The sequence below is a fragment of the Phyllobates terribilis genome, unplaced genomic scaffold, assembly GCF_046119375.1.
Source record: "Phyllobates terribilis strain yellow unplaced genomic scaffold, ASM4611937v1 Scaffold_13__5_contigs__length_258822181, whole genome shotgun sequence".
In the NCBI taxonomy this organism is placed as follows: Eukaryota; Metazoa; Chordata; class Amphibia; order Anura; family Dendrobatidae; genus Phyllobates; species Phyllobates terribilis.
Genome location: NW_027362773.1, coordinates 168,444,679 through 168,467,230, shown reverse-complemented (window position 1 = coordinate 168,467,230; position 22,552 = coordinate 168,444,679). Strand labels below are relative to the sequence as shown.

The following is a 22,552-nucleotide window of genomic DNA, read 5'->3' as shown; positions in this document are numbered from 1 at the left end:
CCACCGTTAAATCAGTCCTTCAGTATCTTATGTGGGTGCGAGTAGTAGATGTAGTCCCGATCTGGAGCGCGGAGACCCTCCATGCGTCATATAATGCTTCTTATCACACAGAATGGGGTTGACGTTCCCTTTTTGAACACAAGGATTGATCAATGTTAAGGTATTGGGACAATATTAAAATCCCCCAAAAAATAGGAGAGCTCCTTGTTTTATCTTAGATATCTTATCTGGTTAAACTCTTTAATAAATGTGATTTGTCTTAAGTTGGGTGCATACACAGGGGGCATACAGTTTGGACACCCCTGGTCAAGATTACGGTTATTGTTAACAGTTTAGCCAGTTGAAGATGAAATGATCTAAAAGGACTAAAGTTAAAGACTTGCCGGCGGGAAGGCTGGGATTTTACCCGGCACCGATTCTCACTACGTGGTACGTCCCATCTTTTCAGGTCACTCGCCCGTTGTGCTGCCAACCCACTGAGCGGAGTCTCCGGCGTTTTAAAATCCTATGAGCCGCGAAGCAAGTTAATGGAGGAACGGAGCTAGCACCACACACATCCGCACCCCCCACCAGATCCCCCATAAAGAAGAGGCCGTAAATCTCAGAAGCCTAAATCCAGACATAGCGGACACCAGATCCCACCTAAAGAAAAGACCGGAAACCTCAGGAGCCTAAATCCAGACATGGTGGACACCAGATCCCCTCTACAGAAGTGACTGGAAACCTGTACAGCTTCAATCCAGACATGGCGGACACCAGATCCCCTCTATAGAAGTGACTGGAAACCTGTACAGCTTCAATCCAGACATGGCGGACACCAGATCCCCTCTATAGAAGTGACTGGAAACCTGTACAGCTTCAATCCTAACATGAAGAACACCAGATCCCCCCTAAAGAAGAGGCCGTAAATCTCAGAAGCCTAAATCCAGACATGGAGGACACCAGATCCCACCTAAAGAAAAGACCGGGAACCTCAGGAGCCTAAATCCAGACATGGAGGGCACCAGATCCCACCTAAAGAAAAGACCAGAAACCTCAGGAGCCTAAATCCAGACATGGCGGACACCAGATCCCCCCCTACAGAATTGACTGGAAACCTGTACAGCTTCAATGCAGGCATGGAGGACACCAGATCCCCTCTACAGAAGTGACTGGAAACCTGTAAAGCTTCAATCCAGACATGGCGGACACCAGATCACCCCTACAGAAGTGACTGGAAACCTGCACAGCTTCAATCCTAACATGAAGGACACCAGATCCGCTCTACAGAAGTGACTGGAAACCTGTACAGCTTCAATCCAGACATGGCGGACACCAGATCACCCCTACAGAAGAGACTGGAAACCTGTACAGCTTCAATCCAGACATGGCGGACACCAGATCACCCCTACAGAAGTGACTGGAAACCTGTACAGCTTCAATCCAGACATGAAGGACACCAGATCCCTCCCTACAGAAGTGACTGGAAACCTGTACAGCTTCAATCCAGACATGGCGGACACCAGATCACCCCTACAGAAGTGACTGGAAACCTGTACAGCTTCAATCCAGACATGGCGGACACCAGATCACCCCTACAGAAGTGACTGGAAACCTGTACAGCTTCAATGCAGGCATGGAGGACACTAGATCACCCCTACAGAAGAGACTGGAAACCTGTACAGCTTCAATCCAGACATGGCAGACACCAGATCCCTCCCTACAGAAGTGACTGGAAACCTGTACAGCTTCAATCCAGACATGGCAGACACCAGATCCCTCCCTACAGAAGTGACTGGAAACCTGTACAGCTTCAATCCAGACATGGCAGACACCAGATCCCTCCCTACAGAAGTGACTGGAAACCTGTACAGCTTCAATCCAGACATGGCGGACACCAGATCACCCCTACAGAAGTGACTGGAAACCTGTACAGCTTCAATCCAGACATGGCAGACACCAGATCCCTCCCTACAGAAGTGACTGGAAACCTGTACAGCTTCAATCCAGACATGGCAGACACCAGATCACCCCTACAGAAGTGACTGGAAACCTGTACAGCTTCAATCCAGACATGGCGGACACCAGATCACCCCTACAGAAGAGACTGGAAACCTGTACAGCTTCAATGCAGGCATGGAGGACACCAGATCACCCCTACAGAAGAGACTGGAAACCTGTACAGCTTCAATCCAGACATGGCAGACACCAGATCCCTCCCTACAGAAGTGACTGGAAACCTGTACAGCTTCAATCCAGACATGGCAGACACCAGATCCCTCCCTACAGAAGTGACTGGAAACCTGTACAGCTTCAATCCAGACATGGCGGACACCAGATCACCCCTACAGAAGAGACTGGAAACCTGTACAGCTTCAATCCAGACATGGCGGACACCAGATCACCCCTACAGAAGAGACCAGTCACAAAGAAGAGAGCGTGGTGTACTCCGGAATCCTCTGAAAGCTCCAGGACCTGAATGCGGAGACGGGCGAACTGTACTATCTTGTGCTTAGTCTTAAAGGGGTTCACCAAGAAATGTAATAAAATAATACACATTTCCACTACCGTTCAAAAGTTTGGGGTCACCCAGATAATTTTGTGTTTTCCATGATACTTTTATTTATCAAATGAGTTGCAAAATGAAGGGAAAATATCGTCCAGACATTGACAAGGTTAGAAATAATGATGTTTATTAGAGAGAATAATTTTCTCCTTCACACTTTGCTTTGGTCACAGAATGCTCCTTTGCAGCAATTTCTTGGAGAACCTCTTTCAGACTAAGGTCTGTGACCGGCCAGACGGCTCCAGGGTTTGCTGAGCGAGGTCACTAATCGATGTAAGTCTATGAGAGCCAGAAGGCCAGAAGGAGGGCAGAGTGAGGCCAGGAGGAGGCTCACAGACTTACACTGAGAGCTGGTGACCGTTACCTCCGAGTTCCGGTCAGTGAGAACTTGCGGTCACAAAATTGCAGATCCGGACTGCGGCAGCGTCAGGAGGAACAAGAGACGGCGGCTGGTAATTATAAGACTACGGTCAGGGAACTTAGATTAACGCCACCACTCCAGTCCTGAAAGATAAAAATGCTGGAGTGCTGCTTTATCTAACTGAATGTCAACGTCGTGTCTATTTTTGTGAACTCAGGCCACAGTTTCCACCACCACCGGTGCTTCCGGCATCTCAGCACCGCTTCCACAACCGCCGGTGCTTCCGGCATCTCAGCACCGCTTCCACAACCGCCGGTGCTTCCGGCATCTCAGCACCGCTTCCACAACCGCCGGTGCTTCCGGCATCTCAGCACCGCTTCCACAACCGCCGGTGCTTCCGGCATCTCAGCACCGCTTCCACAACCGCCGGTGCTTCCGGCATCTCAGCACCGCTTCCACAACCGCCGGTGCTTCCGGCATCTCAGCACCGCTTCCACAACCGCCGGTGCTTCCGGCATCTCAGCACCGCTTCCACAACCGCCGGTGCTTCCGGCATCTCAGCACCGCTTCCACAACCGCCGGTGCTTCCGGCATCTCAGCACCGCTTCCACAACCACCGGTGCTTCCGGCATCTCAGCACCGCTTCCACAACCACCGGTGCTTCCGGCATCTCAGCACCGCTTCCACAACCACCGGCGCTTCCGGCATCTCAGCACCGCTTCCACAACCACCGGCGCTTCCGGCATCTTAGCACCGCTTCCACAACCACCGGCATCTTAGCAAAGCTTCCACAATCACCGATGCTTCCACCATCTCAAGACTGCTTCCACCTTCTCACCACCGCTTCCACAATCACCTGGCTTCCACAACTCCAGGCATGGGATAAGAATCATCTGAAGGTTCACTGAGAACTGAACTCTCCACTGTGACCTTCCCTTGAACTTCCCTTGTGAGTTAAATATTTCCATTGTTTTGTGAGGGTTGTGGTGATAATATTTTACATATTGACCAAACAGTTTGTTTTAATGTTACTTTTCTTTTTTTTCGGTGGTCTATGTTCCCTGATTGAATGTGTGAGAGCAGGATTCATATTCATCTATCCTGACTCCATCTTCGTTTCTTTGTGCATGCATCTCTTTCTTTCTGGAATGGAGTCTATGTAAAGGGGTGGGGGGGTTTCTACTCACTTAGGTGCGTCGGGAGGCAAACAGGAGGCATGTTCCTTTAAATGTTCATGTCTGTTTATTACTTCATAAGCCCAGGAAAAAGCAAAAGTAAAACAACCAGGCTCCCGTTCAGGCAAACAAAGTAAAGAGTCCTTTAGGCAAAGTCTATGGTTAGCCCGTCCTGTGGGCACACAGGCTGGGTAGCGTCCAGTTCACACTGGCTCTGTCTGGAGACAACACACTGGAGGGCTTCTCCCTCCAAACAGACCACATGCCAAACAACGGCCTCCATTTTATATTTTAACCACACCCAGAAATGAGGTATGTGGGCAGCCAGACCCACCCATCTCTCACAGCTGCTCTAAACCCGTCCCCAGGTGCACCACAGTCCTCTTAGTGCTTAGGTGCACTAGAGCAACACTCCGGGTTACATCACAGGTCAGCCATCTCTGTGATACATACCTCCCATCAACTGTGTTTCCATTAGCCACCTTACATACCTCCCCCCTCTGCCTAAAGCCGTGGGGCTTGGAACCTTCTACCACTAGACAGGGGATTCTTGAGAGGGCATCGGCATTACCATGTAGTTTTCATGCTCTTTGTTCTACATGGAAGCTGAAATCCTGTAGGGCTAAAAACCAGAGGGTGACCCTAGCATTTCTTCCCTTTTTTCCCTCATCCATCTGAGTGGGACATGGTCTGATACCAATCTAAACTTTCATCCCAATAGATAGTACCGTAGCGTGTCCACCGCCCACTTTATGGCCAAACATTCCTTTTCTATGACAGCATAATTCTTTTCACATGAGGACAGCTTCCTACTCAGGTAGGGGGACAGGGTGCTGGGAAAGGACTGCTCCTAAACAGGCATCTGTCTGGAGTATAAACGCTTTCTTGAAGTCGGGGGCAACCAGAACCAGTTGCTTACACAGGGCCCCTTTCATTTCTTGAAAGGCTGTCTCTGCCTCTTCAGACCATTTGGACATTGCTGATTTCATCCCCTTAAGGAGGTCAGTCAGGGGTGCGGCAATCATGGTGAAGTTTGGGATGAACCTCCTGTAGTATCCCATGATTCCTAGAAAGGCTCTCACTTGCTTCTTCGAAAGTGGTCTTGGCCAGGTTTGGATTGCCTCCACTTTGCTGATTTGGGGGGTTGATTCTCACCTCTACCCACTACATATCCCAGGTATTTGGCTTCTTCTTTCCCCATAGCATATTTTTTGGGGGTTTATTGAAAACTCCACCTTAGAGCATCAAACACTGCCTGGACCTTTTCTAAATGACTTCCCCAGTCTGGGCTGAAGATTACAATATTGTCCAGGTATGCTGCGGCGTACTCCTTATGGGGTGCAAGGATTTGGTGTATGGCCCTCTGGAAGGTGGCCGGGGACCCCTGCAGTCCAAACGGTATCCGGACATATTGGAAGCATCCATCCGGCGTAGAAAACGCAGTCTTCTCCTTGGCTTCCGGTGACATGGGGATCTACCAATACCCCTTTGTTAAATCCAAGGTGGTTATGTACCTTGCTGGCCCAAGTCTCTCGATCAGCTAATCGACACATGGCATTGGATATGCGTCGAATTTGGAGACCTCATTCAACTTCCGATAGTCATTGCAGAATCTCCATTTGCCATCAGGTTTTGAGACCAGGATAAGCGGGCTCGACCAACCGCTCTTGGATTCCTCAATGACCCAGAGTTTCAACATACGCTCTACCTCCTTGGAGATCAATTCTCGTCGGGCCTCCGGAATTCGATAGGGCTTCAAGTTTAAGCGCACATATAACTCCATCAGAACTTCGTGCTCTATGACCTTTGTGCACCCTGGCAATTCCAAGAATAAGCCCTGTTCTTCTACAGCAACTCCCGACACTGCTGTTTTTGGGCCTTCAACAGGGTCTCCGCTATGGCAACATCTCCAACCTCGCCTTTTGGCTTGCTCAGCAAGCAGAGTTTCAGACGGTCTTCGTCTTGCCATGGCTTGATGAAGTTGACGTGGTAGATCTGGTATGGTTTCAGTCTTCCTGGTTGATGAATCTTCTAGTTCACATCACCGAGCTTCTCCACCACCTCATACGGCCCTTGTCATTTGGCCAAGAATATACTCTCCACAGTGGGAATTAGCACGAGGACTCGGTCTCCCGGATTGAACTTCCTCACTATGGCTGACTCGTTGTAGACCCTGGTCTGAGCTTCTTGTTCCTGGAGATGTCCTTTTACGATGGGCATCACCTTCGCAATCCTCTGCTGCATCAGTGCAACGTGCTCAATGAAGCTTCTGTGGGGCGTGACTTTGCTTTGCCAGGTTTCCTTTGCTATATCAAGGAGACCCCCGCAGATGTCGGCCATACAGGAGTTCAAATGGCGAGAACCCCGTAGAGGCCTGTGGAACTTCTCGGACAGAGAATAACATATGGCAGGAGACCGTACCAGTCTCTACCGTCCTTTTCTATGGCCTTCCTCAGCATACTCTTCAACGTTTTATTAACACAAGGCCATCTGTCTGAGGATGGTACACTGAAGTCCTCAACTGGGAGATTTGCAGGACCTTGCATAACTCCCTCATCACCCTACTCATAAAGGGTGTTCCCTGGTCGGTCAGGATCTCATTTGGTAAACCTGTCCGGGAAAAAACGTGGACCAATTCACGGGCTATACTCATTGCGGAGGAGTTTCTCGGGGATCGCTTCAGGATAGCGTTTGGCATAGTCCAGGATGACCAATATATATTGATGCCCACGAGCAGATTTAACCAGAGGACCGACCAAGTCCATAGCAATTCTCTCGAACGGCACTTCAATAATGGGCAATGGCACGAGGGGACTTTGAAAGTGAGAGGTGGGGGCGGTTAACCGGCGCGTAGGGCAGGACCTGCAATACCTTAAGATGTCCCGGTCACATCCGGGCCAATAGAACCTCTGCATATCCGTTCCAACGTATTTTCCACTCCCAGGTGGCCCCCAAGACATGTGAATGGGCCATGTCCAACACCTTCCATCTATAGGGCCCCGGCACTATTAACTGCTCCACACGCTCCTCCCTCACTTTCGTAACCCGGTACAACTTCCTACTCGGCATAAAATAGGGAAACCTTGTGTCAGCCCCCGGCTCCTATGTAACCCCATTTATGACCGTGACATTGTTAAAGGCTTCCCTGAGAGTTAGGTCCCTATGTTGGGCGGTCCCAAAATACTCGCAGGTCACCCCTAACTCCGGAATGTCAGACTCAGGGGGCACTACCTTCACATCCCCACAAGGACACAAAAGGGAAACCGGTTTGACTCTGGGTGCGGTGATTCCTCATCAGGGTTAACTGGTTCACTATCAGAGCCAGCGAACCCTTTCCCCACAGATCCCAAAACCAAAAAAAGTCCAGGCCTATAATAATGGGGTGCAACAAGTCCTGGACGATGCCGACCTCATGGGACTCAGTACAGTGGGGCTTTTCAATGCCCACTCGGGCCATGGGGTAGTCCTTAGCATCGCCATAAATGCACCGTACACCAACCTTTTTCCCCAGGATCAGTTGGAGGGGAAGGGTGGCCCTCACAAGGGTCACCAGATTCCCGGAGTCTAGCAGTCCCGTTACCTGCCAACCGTTCACCTTCACGGGACATGCTTGCGACCCCTGGCTGGGTGGACAGTTCACGCTACAGGTCGGATACGCATAGTATGAACAGCGGTATCCTATGCTGCAGTCCATCTGCTCGGGGGTCAGGGGACAACAGGCGGCTATATGGCCTGGGCCGTGGCACCTCCAGCAAATTACATCACCCGTAGGGACCTTGGGCATCACTTCCCCCGCCCCTTTGGACCTTGGACGTCCCATCCCCTTTTGGGCCTCCGCCCCCTGTTGGGACCCCCAGTATGGAGTGGGCTGCGTTCCCAAGGGACCGTCCACCCCCTGGTATCTCTCGACCAGTTCATCAGCATTTCAGGGATTACCCTGGGCAACCCAAGTCTGTATTGGCCCCGGCAAGGAATGCACAAACCGGTCCATCACCACTCGCTCTACCATCTAGGCAGGCGCAGAAGACTCCAGCTGAAGCCATTTTTGGACCAGGTGCAAAAGGTCAAACATTTGGGAGCGAGGGAGTTTGTCCGGTGATACACCCAGCGGTGGATCCGCTGTGCCCTGTCAGACATAGTCACGACCAAGAAAACCAGAATTTCAGATTTAAGTTTGCCATACTCCTTAGCATCCTGCAAAGCTAAGTCATAGTAAGCTTTCTGGGGCTCCCCCGTCAGGTATGGTGCTAGCACCTCTGCCCACTGCTCTGGCGGAAGTTTCTCCCTCTCGGCGACCCTTTCAAATACAGTCAAAAAAGCTTCCACATCATCCCCAGGAGTCATCTTCTGCAAGGCCCGCCTTAACGCCTTCTGGACGTGGGAGTCATCAGCTGAACTATGGTTGGGGCGCTCGTCCTGCTCTGGATGGAGGTTGCCAAAAGCCGCATCTGCTGCCGCTGCTCCTGCTGCTGGATCTGCTGTAACAGCCCGCTGGTCTCCTGCTGGTGCTGCTGCGACTGGACAAGGTGTTTCAGCAGGTCCTCCATTTTATCCGGAGTGGCTTGCTGGCTTGTGGCCGACTTCACCCAGGACATGCAGTCCTACGTCTCTGCTTGGAACGCTGCCCGCACTGCTAACACCAATTGTGGGGTTTCTACTGACTTAGGTGCATCGGGTGGCAAACAGGAGGTATATTCCTTTAAATGTCCATGTCGGTTTATTACTTCATAAGTCCAGGAAAAAGCAGAAGGAAAACAAACAGCCTTCCGTTCAGGCAAACAAAGTAAAGAGTCCTTTAGGCAAAGTCTATGGTTAGCCAGTCCTGTGAGCACACAGGCTGGGTAGCGTCCAGTTCACTGGCTTTGTCTGGAGACAACAACACACAGGAGGCCTTCTCCCTCCAAACACAGACCATGTGCCAAACAACGGCCTTCATTTTATATTTTAACCACACACAGAGATGAGGTATTTGGGTAGCCAGACCCGCCCATCTCTCACAGCTGCCCGTAACCTGGTCGCAGGTGAACCAATCAGTCCTCTTAGTGATTATGTGCACTAGAGCAACACTCCCGGATTACATCACAAAGGACAGCCACCTCTGTGATACATACCTCCCATCGACTTTGTGTCTGTTAGCAACCTTACAGGGGGTTTAGGAATATTTCTGTCTAAAGACATAGAAATAAACAAAATTAAGGCCTCGTTCAGACGTCCACTTACAAGAGAATCGTACAGATTATTCTGATCAGAGTGCTACGAGCGGCATACAATTTTCTTGTACATGAAGAAGCTTAAAAAAAAAAAACAATTTTCTCCACCTTCTTCAGTCCGTGAAAAATTGGACCACATTTGGATGTCAGAGAGCGGTCCAATTTTTTTTTTTTTTACAGATCCATTGACTTGCATTGCATATTTTGATTCAACCCTCAGAACTCAACAAATGACCTTACAGGAGAAGGAGCATAAAAAGTCTCATTCCCAGACGACTTCTGACCACCGGCAGCAGAAAGGATACGAGGTGCCTCAGCGCCTAAGAATAAACACCGTGTCTGAAAATTGGCTTTTATCCTAAGTCATATTACATGACTCGTTAAAGGGTTGATTGTGACTTGTAGGATCGCTGCTTCCAACAGGTGGCGCTATAGAGTTCAAGTCCTCTTCCTCTCTGAAGAGGCAATTTGCATAATAGTCTTAAGAAAATCCAAAGCCCCTTATTAAGGGCAGGAGAGTCGGCCAAGGAAGCAGAAAGGAGTTATGGAAAGAGAACAAAGAAAACTACACAGCGCACAACAGAACACACTACAAGTCTCCACCATCAGCACACGGATCCAGAACCACAACCCGGGGCAGAACACACTACAAGTCTCCACCATCGGCACACGGATCCAGAACCACAACCCAGTGCAGAACACACTACAAGTCTCCACCATCGGCACACGGATCCAGAACCACAACCCAGGGCAGAACACACTACAAGTCTCCACCATCGGCACACGGATCCAGAACCACAACCCAGGGCAGAACACACTACAAGTCTCCACCATCGGCACACGGATCCAGAACCACAACCCAGGGCAAAACACACTACAAGTCTCCACCATCGACACACGGATCCAGAACCCACAACCCAGGGCAGAACACACTACAAGTCTCCACCATCGGCACACGGATCCAGAACCACAACCCAGTGCAGAACACACTACAAGTCTCCACCAACGGCACACGGATCCAGAACCACAACCCAGGGCAGAACACAATACAAGTCTCCACCATCGGCACACGGATCCAGAACCACAACCCAGGGCAGAACACACTACAAGTCTCCACCATCAGCACACGGATCCAGAACCACAACCCAGGGCAGAACACACTACAAGTCTTCACCATCGGCACACGGATCCAGAACCACAACCCAGGGCAGAACACACTACAAGTCTCCACCATCGGCACACGGATCCAGAACCACAACCCAGGGCAGAACACACTACAAGTCTCCACCATTAACACACGGATCCAGAACCCACAACCCAGGGCAGAACACACTACAAGTCTCCTCATCTGCACATAGATCCAGAACCCACAACCCAGGGCAGAACACACTACAAGTCTCCACCATCGACACACTGATCCAGAACCACAACCCAGAGCAGAACACACTACAAGACTCCACAATCGGCACACAGATCCAGAACCACAACCCAGAACCCAGGGCAGAACACACTACAAGTCTCCACCATCGGCACACGGATCCAGAACCACAACCCAGGGCAGAACACACTACAAGTCTCCTCATCAGCACACAGATCCAGAACCCACAACCCAGGGCAGAACACACTACAAGTCTCCTCATCTGCACATAGATCCAGAACCCACAACCCAGGGCAGAACACACTACAAGTCTCCTCATCTGCACACAGATCCAGAACCACAACCCAGGGCAGAACACACTACAAGTCTCCTCATCTGCACATAGATCCGGAATCCACAACCCAGGGCAGAACACACTACAAGTCTCCTCATCTGCACATAGATCCAGAACCCACAACCCAGGGCAGAACACACTACAAGTCTCCTCATCTGCACATAGATCCAGAACCACAACCCAGGGCAGAACACACTACAAGTCTCCTCATCTGCACATAGATCCAGAACCACAACCCAGGGCAGAACACACTACAAGTCTCCTCATCTGCACATAGATCCAGAACCCACAACCCAGGGCAGAACACATTACAAGTCTCCTCATCTGCACACAGATCCAGAACCACAACCCAGGGCAGAACACACTACAAGTCTCCACTATCGGCACATAGATCCAGAACCCCAACCCAGGGCAGAACACACTACAAGTCTCCACAATCGGCACACGGATCAAGAACCACAACCCAGTGCAGAACACACTACAAGTCTCCTCATCTGCACACAGATCCAGAACCACAACCCAGGGCAGAACACACTACAAGTCTCCACCATCGGCACACGGATCCAGAACCACAACCCAGGGCAGAACACACTACAAGTCTCCTCATCAGCACACAGATCCAGAACCCACAACCCAGAGCAGAACACACTACAAGTCTCCTCATCTGCACATAGATCCAGAACCCACAACCCAGGGCAGAACACACTACAAGTCTCCTCATCTGCACATAGATCCAGAACCCACAACCCAGGGCAGAACACACTACAAGTCTCCTCATCAGCACACAGATCCAGAACCCACAACAAGTCTCCACTATCGGCACACGGATCCAGAACCACAACCCAGGGCAGAACACACTACAAGTCTCCACTATCGGCACACGGATCAAGAACCACAACCCAGAACCCAGGGCAAAACACACTACAAGTCTCCTCATCAGCACACAGATCCAGAACCCACAACCCACGGCAGAACACACTACAAGTCTCCTCATCAGCACACAGATCCAGAACCCACAACCCAGGGCAAAACACACTACAAGTCTCCTCATCTGCACACAGATCCAGAACCCACAACCCAGGGCAAAACACACTACAAGTCTCCTCATCAGCACACAGATCCAGAACCCACAACCCACGGCAGAACACACTACAAGTCTCCTCATCAGCACACAGATCCAGAACCCACAACCCAGAGCAAAACACACTACAAGTCTCCTCATCTGCACACAGATCCAGAACCCACAACCCAGGGCAAAACACACTACAAGTCTCCTCATCAGCACACAGATCCAGAACCCACAACCCAGGGCAAAACACACTACAAGTCTCCTCATCTGCACATAGATCCAGAACCCCAACCCAGGGCAGAGCACACTACAAGTCTCCACCATCGGCACACGGATCAAGAACCACAACCCAGAACCCAGGGCAAAACACACTACAAGTCTCCTCATCAGCACACAGATCCAGAACCCACAACCCAGGGCAGAACACACTACAAGTCTCCACCATCAGCACATAGATCCAGAACCCACAACCCAGAGCAGAACACACTACAAGTCTCCACCATCAGCACACGGATCCAGAACCACAACCCAGGGCAGAACACACTACAAGTCTCCGCCATCGGCACACGGATCCAGAACCACAACCCAGGGCAGAACACACTACAAGTCTCCTCATCTGCACACAGATCCAGAACCACAACCCAGGGCAGAAAACACTACAAGTCTCCTCATCAGCACATAGATCCAGAACCCACAACCCAGGGCAGAACACACTACAAGTCTCCTAATCAGCACATAGATCCAGAACCCACAACCCAGGGCAGAACACACTACAAGTCTCCTCATCAGCACACGGATCCAGAACCACAACCCAGGGCAGAACACACTACAAGTCTCCTCATCTGCACACAGATCCAGAACCCACAACCTAGGGCAGAACACACTACAAGTCTCCTCATCTGCACATAGATCCAGAACCCACAACCCAGGGCAGAACACACTACAAGTCTCCTCATCTGCACATAGATCCAGAACCACAACCCAGGTCAGAACACACTACAAGTCTCCTCATCAGCACACAGATCCAGAACCACAACCCAGGGCAGAACACACTACAAGTCTCCTCATCTGCACATAGATCCAGAACCCACAACCCAGGGCAGAACACACTACAAGTCTCCTCATCTGCACACAGATCCAGAACCCACAACCCAGGGCAGAACACATTACAAGTCTCCTCATCTGCACATAGATCCAGAACCCACAACCCAGGGCAGAACACACTACAAGTCTCCTCATCTGCACATAGATCCAGAACCCACAACCCAGGGCAGAACACACTACAAGTCTCCTCATCTGCACACAGATCCAGAACCCACAACCCAGGGCAGAACACACTACAAGTCTCCTCATCTGCACACAGATCCAGAACCACAACCCAGGGCAGAACACACTACAAGTCTCCTCATCTGCACATAGATCCAGAACCCACAACCCAGAGCAGAACACACTACAAGTCTCCTCATCTGCACACAGATCCAGAACCCACAACCCAGAGCAGAACACACTACAAGTCTCCTCATCAGCACACAGATCCAGAACCCACAACCCAGAGCAGAACACACTACAAGTCTCCTCATCTGCACACAGATCCAGAACCCACAACCCAGAGCAGAACACACTACAAGTCTCCTCATCAGCACACAGATCCAGAACCCACAACCCAGAGCAGAACACACTACAAGTCTCCTCATCTGCACACAGATCCAGAACCACAACCCAGGGCAGAACACACTACAAGTCTCCTCATCTGCACATAGATCCAGAACCCACAACCCAGGGCAGAACACACTACAAGTCTCCTCATCTGCACATAGATCCAGAACCCACAACCCAGAGCAGAACACACTACAAGTCTCCTCATCAGCACACAGATCCAGAACCCACAACCCAGGGCAGAACACACTACAAGTCTCCTTATCAGCACACAGATCCAGAACCACAACCCAGAGCAGAACACACTACAAGTCTCCTCATCAGCACACAGATCCAGAACCACAACCCAGGGCAGAACACACTACAAGTCTCCTCATCTGCACATAGATCCAGAACCCACAACCCAGAGCAGAACACACTACAAGTCTCCTCATCTGCACATAGATCCAGAACCCACAACCCAGAGCAGAACACACTACAAGTCTCCTCATCGGCACACGGATCCAGAACCCACAACCCAGGGCAGAACACACTACAAGTCTCCTCATCTGCACACAGATCCAGAACCCACAACCTAGGGCAGAACACACTACAAGTCTCCTCATCTGCACATAGATCCAGAACCCACAACCTAGGGCAGAACACACTACAAGTCTCCTCATCTGCACATAGATCCAGAACCCACAACCTAGGGCAGAACACACTACAAGTCTCCTCATCTGCACATAGATCCAGAACCCACAACCCTCTATTGAGGACATTAATGCCTTTCTGAACCAAATATCCTTCCCTAAATTAAAGACCATTAAGTGGCATAAAGCTGTATCTTTATTGGAAATATCCATTACAAAACTTCTTAAAAATAATGAAGCATTTGGACCCTATGGGTTAATGATATGGGACACATGGTGCCATATTATCCCCTTATCTATCCCACACGGTCACGAATTTTACCTGTGAAAGGAAGACTCATAACATTACCCGAACCCGGAAAAGCCGCAGTGCGACCTGGAGGTTTATTCTAATCCTCTGCCAATAAGTCTCCATCCAGCGCTCGTCAGTAACGATCAGGGGGCAGAAGGACCACAGTGGCCCTACGCTCGTCACCGACAGCCCATCAGATCGCTCCATGAACGGGGCGACCCGTACACCGACATGGGGAAGGTGTCTCCACGTACGGGGCGACCCGTACACCGACATGGGGCGACCCGTACACCGATATACGGCAGGTCTCTCCACGTACGGGGCGACCCGTACACCGATATACGGCAGGTCTCTCCACGTACGGGGCGACCCGTACACCGATATACGGCAGGTCTCTCCACGTACGGGGTGACCCGTACACCGATATACGGCAGGTCTCTCCACGTACGGGGTGACCCGTACACCGATATACGGCAGGTCTCTCCACGTACGGGGCGACCCGTACACCGATATACGGCAGGTCTTTCCACGTACGGGGCGACCCGTACACCGATATACGGAAGGTCTCTCCACGTACGGGGCGACCCGTACACCGATATACGGCAGGTCTTTCCACGTACGGGGCGACCCGTACACCGATATACGGCAGGTCTCTCCACGTACGGGGTGACCCGTACACCGATATACGGCAGGTCTTTCCACGTACGGGGCGACCCGTACACCGATATACGGCAGGTCTTTCCACATACGGGGCGACCAGCAGCTTTTTATACGCCACTACCATTGCTCAATGCTACCTGTAGATTTAACCTGTGAAATGTTGGAATGACACAGGACACTCACCTGGAAACCCAACCTGTGGGGATACCATGGGCTGCAAGTATGGTGAACTGGAGATGGTTGGCCGAGGTCCGAGCTTCTTGCAGGGGTCTGATGCCGGTGGGCTCCTGAGGCGGGATGCAGGAGGTGAAATGCAGCTGCAGCAGCGCGTGGACCGCAGTCGTTAACTGGCCGAGACTCTCTTGTAGAGGACCGTCGCCTCCTGGAGCAGCTATGGGTGAAATATGGGAGACATTACCACTTACCACAGACGAGGAACCACGGCCGGGGTGACATACTCACCATTTGAGGCCACGTGGTTATTTCCAGCACCAGGACTGCAGGGACCCTAGAAGATACAGCAGGTTGAGCAGATATCTCCTGATGTACATGCATGCCGGCCAGACAAGAACGGAGCCTCTCACCTCCACACTGCGGCTGCGCGGCAGGTTCACGGCTCTGCGCAGCTTCTTCACACACTCGGTAATGGCCGGCGTCTCCACACTGTCCACTGTCCGACACAAGCTCCTCACCACTTTGATGACCTGGTCGGCAGCTCGGTACGGATTACTCTGGTGAAGTGTAAAAGATGAGACGCTCATATAAATATGGACTCCCAACGTCCCGAGCAAATCACCTACATCTCCCCAAATCACAGCAGGCCGACTGAGCCAAGGACCAGTCTACAGCGCTGCCTCAACGCTCCACATTCTCCATGTTCTGCACAAATTTAACCTAAAACCACATCAGATTGTCACACAAGTCCTAAAAATAAGGAACCAAAGCAAAGAAATGAGTCACAATTATTAGACTCCTTTTAAAATGAGGAAAAAGCTCCAATATCAGATTTCTGTGAGTGGCCAAAGTATGTGAACCTTTAGCACAGGATGTGACGGTGAAGTTGGACCTCGACGTTTGCAACCAATGGGATGACAGTCGGGTGCGAGTGGAACATGTTCCAGATTCTGATCTGTATCATAAGAATAACAAAGGAGACTTCTGTGGACCTAAGAAGAGCAGTGGATGCTCCACAGGACGGGGAAGGTTACAAAACCATCTCTAGAGAAATAACAAAGGAGACTTCTGTGGACCTAAGAAGAGCAGTGGATGCTCCACAGGACGGGGAAGGTTACAAAACCATCTCTAGAGAAATAACAAAGGAGACTTCTGAGGACCTGAGAAGAGCAGTGGATGCTCCACAGGACGGGGAGGGTTAAAAAACCATCCCTAGAGAAATAACAAAGGAGACTTCTGAGGACCTGAGAGGAGCAGTGGATGCTCCACAGGACGGGGAAAGTTACAAAACCATCTCTAGAGATATAACAAAGGAGACTTCTGAGGACCTGAGAAGAGCAGTGGATGCTCCACAGGACGGGGAAGGTTACAAAACCATCTCTAGAGAAATAACAAAGGAGACTTCTGTAGACCTGAGAAGAGCAGTGGATGCTCCACAGGACGGGGAAGGTTACAAAACCATCTCTAGAGAAATAACAAAGGAGACTTTTGTGGACCTGAGAAGAGCAGTGGATGCTCCTCAGGACGGGGAAGGTTACAAAACCATCTCTAGAGAAATAACAAAGGAGACTTTTGTGGACCTGAGAAGAGCAGTGGATGCTCCTCAGGACGGGGAAGGTTACAAAACCATCTCTAGAGAAATAACAAAGGAGACTTCTGAGGACCTGAGAAGAGCAGTGGATGCTCCACAGGACGGGGAAGGTAACAAAACCATCTCTAGAGAAATAACAAAGGAGACTTCTGAGGACCTGAGAAGAGCAGTGGATGCTCCTCAGGACGGGGAAGGTTACAAAACCATCTCTAGAGAAATAACAAAGGAGACTTCTGAGGACCTGAGAAGAGCAGTGGATGCTCCTCAGGACGGGGAAGGTTACAAAACCATCTCTAGAGAAATAACAAAGGAGACTTCTGAGGACCTGAGAAGAGCAGTGGATGCTCCACAGGACGGGGAAGGTTACAAAACCATTTCTAGAGAAATAACAAAGGAGACTTCTGAGGACCTGAGAAGAGCAGTGGATGCTCCACAGGACGGGGAAGGTTACAAAACCATCTCTAGAGAAATAACAAAGGAGACTTCTGAGGACCTGAGAAGAGCAGTGGATGCTCCTCAGGACGGGGAAGGTTACAAAACCATCCCTAGAGAAATAACAAAGGAGACTTCTGAGGACCTGAGAAGAGCAGTGGATGCTCCTCAGGACGGGGAAGGTTACAAAACCATCTCTAGAGAAATAACAAAGGAGACTTCTGAGGACCTGAGAAGAGCAGTGGATGCTCCACAGGACGGGGAAGGTTACAAAACCATCTCTAGAGAAATAACAAAGGAGACTTCTGAGGACCTGAGAAGAGCAGTGGATGCTCCACAGGACGGGGAAGGTTACAAAACCATCTCTAGAGAAATAACAAAGGAGACTTCTGAGGACCTCAGAAGAGCAGTGGATGCTCCTCAGGACGGGGAAGGTTACAAAACCATCTCTAGAGAAATAACAAAGGAGACTTCTGAGGACCTGAGAAGAGCAGTGGATGCTCCTCAGGACGGGGAAGGTTACAAAACCATCTCTAGAGATAGAAGCATCATCTCTAGAGGGTCTGGACGCCACCAATCCACAGTCAGATTGTGCACAAATGGAGGACAGTCAAGACCATTATTATCCACCAGAAGCGATCAACGAGCAGAGATCACACCAAGAACAAGGCGTTCATTAGCCCGCGAGGTTACAAAGGAACTCAAGGTCACCTCTAAGCAACCAAGTCCTCTCACATGAGCTAATGTTAATGATCAGGAGGACACAGACCAACAAGGGAGGGCATGGCAGGATTACAATGAGAACGCCACTGCTCTCCAAAGGCCATTGCTCCCGTCTACAGTTTGGTAAAGAACAACGGGTCAAAGCAGAAGACCACAAGAACAAGGTTTTGTGGACACATCAGACCAAAAAAAGACGTTTTTGGTTTAAAAGAGAAGTGCTATGTTTAGGCATCTTTCGCTGTATATGGAGCAGGACGGCCGCCATCATTGGTGGAACAATGAATGACAATGTCCCGACCTCTGTCCATGAGCTAGACCTTACCACTCAGACATGTCATACTAGAATATTTTCATCATGGTCATTTCTTTTAAGTCTAAGATTTTTGACTCTTATTTGGTTTAGTTCTTTATCCACTTTTAGGACTTGTGAAAATCTGATGCAGTTTCAGGTCGAACTTCTGCAGAAATCTGGAGAATGCTGAGGGGTTCACAAAACATTAAAGATCTGTACGAGCAGTCAGAGCGGATCCCTGAGACGTCACCAAGATGTGACAGATCCATCCCTGCACCTAAGAGTATACGGAGACATCAGCCCATCCCTGCAGCGCCCCCAGGAGGACAGGAGAGTGAACAGAAAAGCGGGCGACGGCCGACAGGCAGCTCCCAGCAGGGAACACATGGAGCGGCCTAGAAACACGTGTTTCTTCGTTATCGGCCTCTCTCGAGGTCAGAAATGACCCAACTAACAAGTGAAATGCTGAAAAAGCCTCAGCCTCGGCAGCACAGTCCTGGGTAACCAATATGTGCTGCCGAGAATACGCTGTGTACACACAGATTATATTAACCATCATTTTCTGCACATGGGACAGCAGTCGACCCCTCTATACAAGTGATGAAACCACCGTCCATCAGCTACACGTGGCCAATCGGTGGTCATTTACCAGCCACGATTGGCCAGCACAAGGGGGGTGTATAGTCAGGTCCTGGACAGCCCTCATCAGAACTGCTGGATAATCACTGGTGTCATCACCCTTTTCTCGTAGTGTTGCCCTATTCCCAGAATTTTGAGGGTCTTTTCTTCTGAAGACACAGGAACAAGTCACAGCCCTGGCACAGAGGCCGGCACCCCTAGGACTGCTGGGGAGGTAAACATGGGGACCTGAGACCACCGGGGCCACAGTATCTGAGCACAAGAAGCATCCACCACAGGACCCCCCAGAAAAACGCGCCCCATGCACCTCGTTCTTAAGGCACAGACTGACTTGCTCGTGGAAAGAGTCCAGTAACTCCTCAATGTTCTGCCTGCGAAACAAGGAAGGATTCAGTCATTACACGAGTATATACGGCGGCCCTCCATCTACAGTGGGGACGGAAAGTATTCAGACCCCTTTAAAAATTTTCACTCATTGCAGCCATTTGGTAAATTCTAGAAAGTTCATTGTTTTTCTCCTTACATTACACTCTGCACCCCATCTTGACTGAAAAAAACAGAAATGTAGAAATTTTTGCAAATTTATTAAAAGAAAAACTGAAATATCCCATGGTCAAAAGTCTTCAGACCCTTTGCTCAGTATTGAGTAGAAGCACCCTTTTGAGCTAGTACAGCCATGAGTCTTCTGGGGAATGATGCAACAAGTTTATCACACCTGGATTTGGGGATCCTCTGCCATTCTTCCTGGCAGATCCTCTCCAGTTCCGTCAGGTTGGATGGTGAACGTTGGTGGACAGCCATTTCCAGGTCTCTCCAGAGATGCTCAATTGGGTTTAGGTCAGGGCTCTATCTGGGCCGGTCAGGAATGGTTACAGAGTTGTTCTGAAGCCACTCCTTTGTTATTTTAGCTGTGTGCTTAGGGTCATTGTCTTGTTGGAAGGTGAACCTTCGGCCAAGTCTGAGGTCCAGAGCACTCTGGGAGAGGTTTTCATCCAGAATATCTCTGTACTTGGCCGCATTCATGTTTCCTTCAATTGCAACCAGTCGTCCTGTCCCTGCAGCTGAAAAACACCCCCATAGCATGATGCTGCCACCACCATGTTTCACTGTTGGGATTGTATTGGGCGGGTGATGAGCAGTGCCTGGTTTTCTCCACACATACCACTTAGAATTATCACCTAAAAGTTCTATCTTCGTCTCATCAGACCAGAGAATCTTATTTCTCATAGTCTGGGAGTCTTTCATGTGTTTTTGAGTGAACTCTATGCGGGCTTTCATATGTCTTGCACTGAGGAGAGGCTTCTGTGGGCCACTCTGCCATAAAGGCCCGACTGGTGGAGGGCTGCAGTGATAGTTGACTTTGTGGAACTTTCTCCCATCTCCCTACTGCATCTCTGGAGCTCAGCCACAGTAATCTTGGGGTTCTTCTTTACCTCTCTCACCAAGGCTCTTCTCCCACGATTGCTCAGTGTGGCTGGACGGCCAGGTCTAGGAAGACTTCTGGTGGTCCCAAACTTCTTCCATTTAAGGATTACGGAGGCCACTGTGCTCTTAGGAACCTTGAGTAATGCAGAAATTCTTTTGTAACCTTGGCCAGATCTGTGCCTTGCCACAATTCTGTCTCTGAGCTCCTTGGGCAGTTCCTTTGAGCTGATGATTCTCATTTGGTCTGACATGCTCTGTGAGCTGTGAGGTCTTATATAGACAGGTGTGCGCCTTTCCAAATCAAGTCCTATCAGTTTAATTAAACCCAGCTGGACTCCAATGAAGGAGTAGAACCATCTCAAGGAGGATCACAAGGAAGTGGACAGCATGTGACTCAAATATGAGCGTCTGAGCAAAGGGTCTGAATACTTATGACCATGTGAGATTTCAGTTTTTCTTTAAGAAATTTGCAAAAAATTCTACATTTCTGTTTTTTTTTCAGTCAATATGTGGTGCAGAGTGGACTTTAATGAGAAAAAAAATGTACTTTATAGAATTTACCAAATGGCTGCAATGAAAGAGTGAAAAATGTAAAGGGGTCTGAATACTTTCCGGACCGACTGTATTATATAGACACACACACACTTGAAACCAGAAGTTTCCATACACTATATAAAAAGACATCTGCATATCTGACATGAAATCAGAATAAACTTTTAAAAGCTTGTGGAAGGAGATCCCTAATGTCTGACCCAAGTCATTCAGTGTAAGGGCGATGGCACCAAATACTAATGAAATGGATGGAAACTTCTGACTCTGCAGTAAGTAATAAAAATGCCTTAAACCTTCTCTCCTCTCATTATTCCGGCATTTGGCAAATATTAAACATTATGGTAAAATCCTAATTGTGTGGGGTGCGGTGTATTTATGTATGTTAGATAGATATATATATATATATATATTTATTTATTTTTTTGCCTAAAATACAAGTGAAATGTGTGATCTGTAACTTTAGGCCTTTTAGATCATTTCATCTTCGACCTGCTTAACTGTTCACAATAACTAATTGTGAGCAGGCGAGGCTGATGAAGACCCCCGCAGTGTGGAGCGCTCGCTGTGTTACATGACTGTCGGACAGCAGAAGGTCGGATATCTACAGGACGGTGTATTGCTCCTCCGGCTGACAGCCATCAGTCTCAGATGGGTAAGTGTGGCCGCTCCTCAGCAGTTTGGAGGAGGAGGAAGAGGAGGACATTACCGTGTAACTGGCTCTTGGAATGGCCTGTCCAGCAGGGCCAAGTGTCGGACCAGGTGAATGGGCGTCTCCTCATCTGCAGCCTAGAGGAGGCGAGAGAGCGGAGAAGACATTATATAGGAGAGATTCTATATGTATCCTATACTCTAGTGGGGTCGTCACCGCAGGACCCGCTCTAGTGACTCCGCACAATAACGGCGGGCGCAGTAAAGTGACCCAGAGGCTAATCAGACAACAGCCTCAGGAACCCCCCCCCCGCAACGACAACCACAGGTGCCCCCCTCGCACGACAGCCGCAGGTGCCCCCCCTCGCACGACAGCCGCAGGTGCCCCCCACAAACGACAGACACTCCGGTCTGGTGGCGTCTCTGGAGACCCCGTTACATCGTGCACAGAATAGACGCTTCCGCTCCAGGAATCAGGAGATCTCAGCGTCCTGCCGACTGAGGAAGTGACGGCCACAAATAATGCAAGTCACATCCTGGAGGACTCGTGCCCCGCACAGCTCCCCTCCCCCAACGCCGAAGACCCCACTGGAGGACTGCAGCAGCACTCACTATATATGACGGAGGATCATCAGCCTCCTCCTCCTCCTATAACCCCAGAGCGAGGACCATCAGTCTCACCCCCCTCCTATAACCCCAGAGCGAGGATCATCAGCCTCATCCTCCTGTAACCCCACAGCGAGGACCATCAGCCTCATCCTCCT

The 22,552-nt window shown here is 50.0% G+C and overlaps 1 protein-coding gene across 4 annotated transcripts in view; it reads right to left on the bottom strand.

Moving 5' to 3' along the window:
* PIK3C2A (phosphatidylinositol-4-phosphate 3-kinase catalytic subunit type 2 alpha) overlaps positions 1-22,552 on the bottom strand; it is a 252,274-nt gene that overhangs the window by 63,440 nt on the left and 166,282 nt on the right. For 3 of the 4 annotated variants that reach the window (XM_073659041.1, XM_073659039.1, XM_073659040.1), the window contains 5 exons: positions 21,847-21,926; positions 19,471-19,534; positions 15,897-16,043; positions 15,775-15,820; positions 15,496-15,703 (listed from right to left, as the gene is read on the bottom strand). In XM_073659041.1, the coding sequence (XP_073515142.1) occupies positions 15,496-15,703; positions 15,775-15,820; positions 15,897-16,043; positions 19,471-19,534; positions 21,847-21,926 (545 nt within the window). The remainder of the gene's footprint in view (positions 1-15,495; positions 15,704-15,774; positions 15,821-15,896; positions 16,044-19,470; positions 19,535-21,846; positions 21,927-22,552) is intronic. The other variant, XM_073659042.1, reaches the window with a different exon arrangement.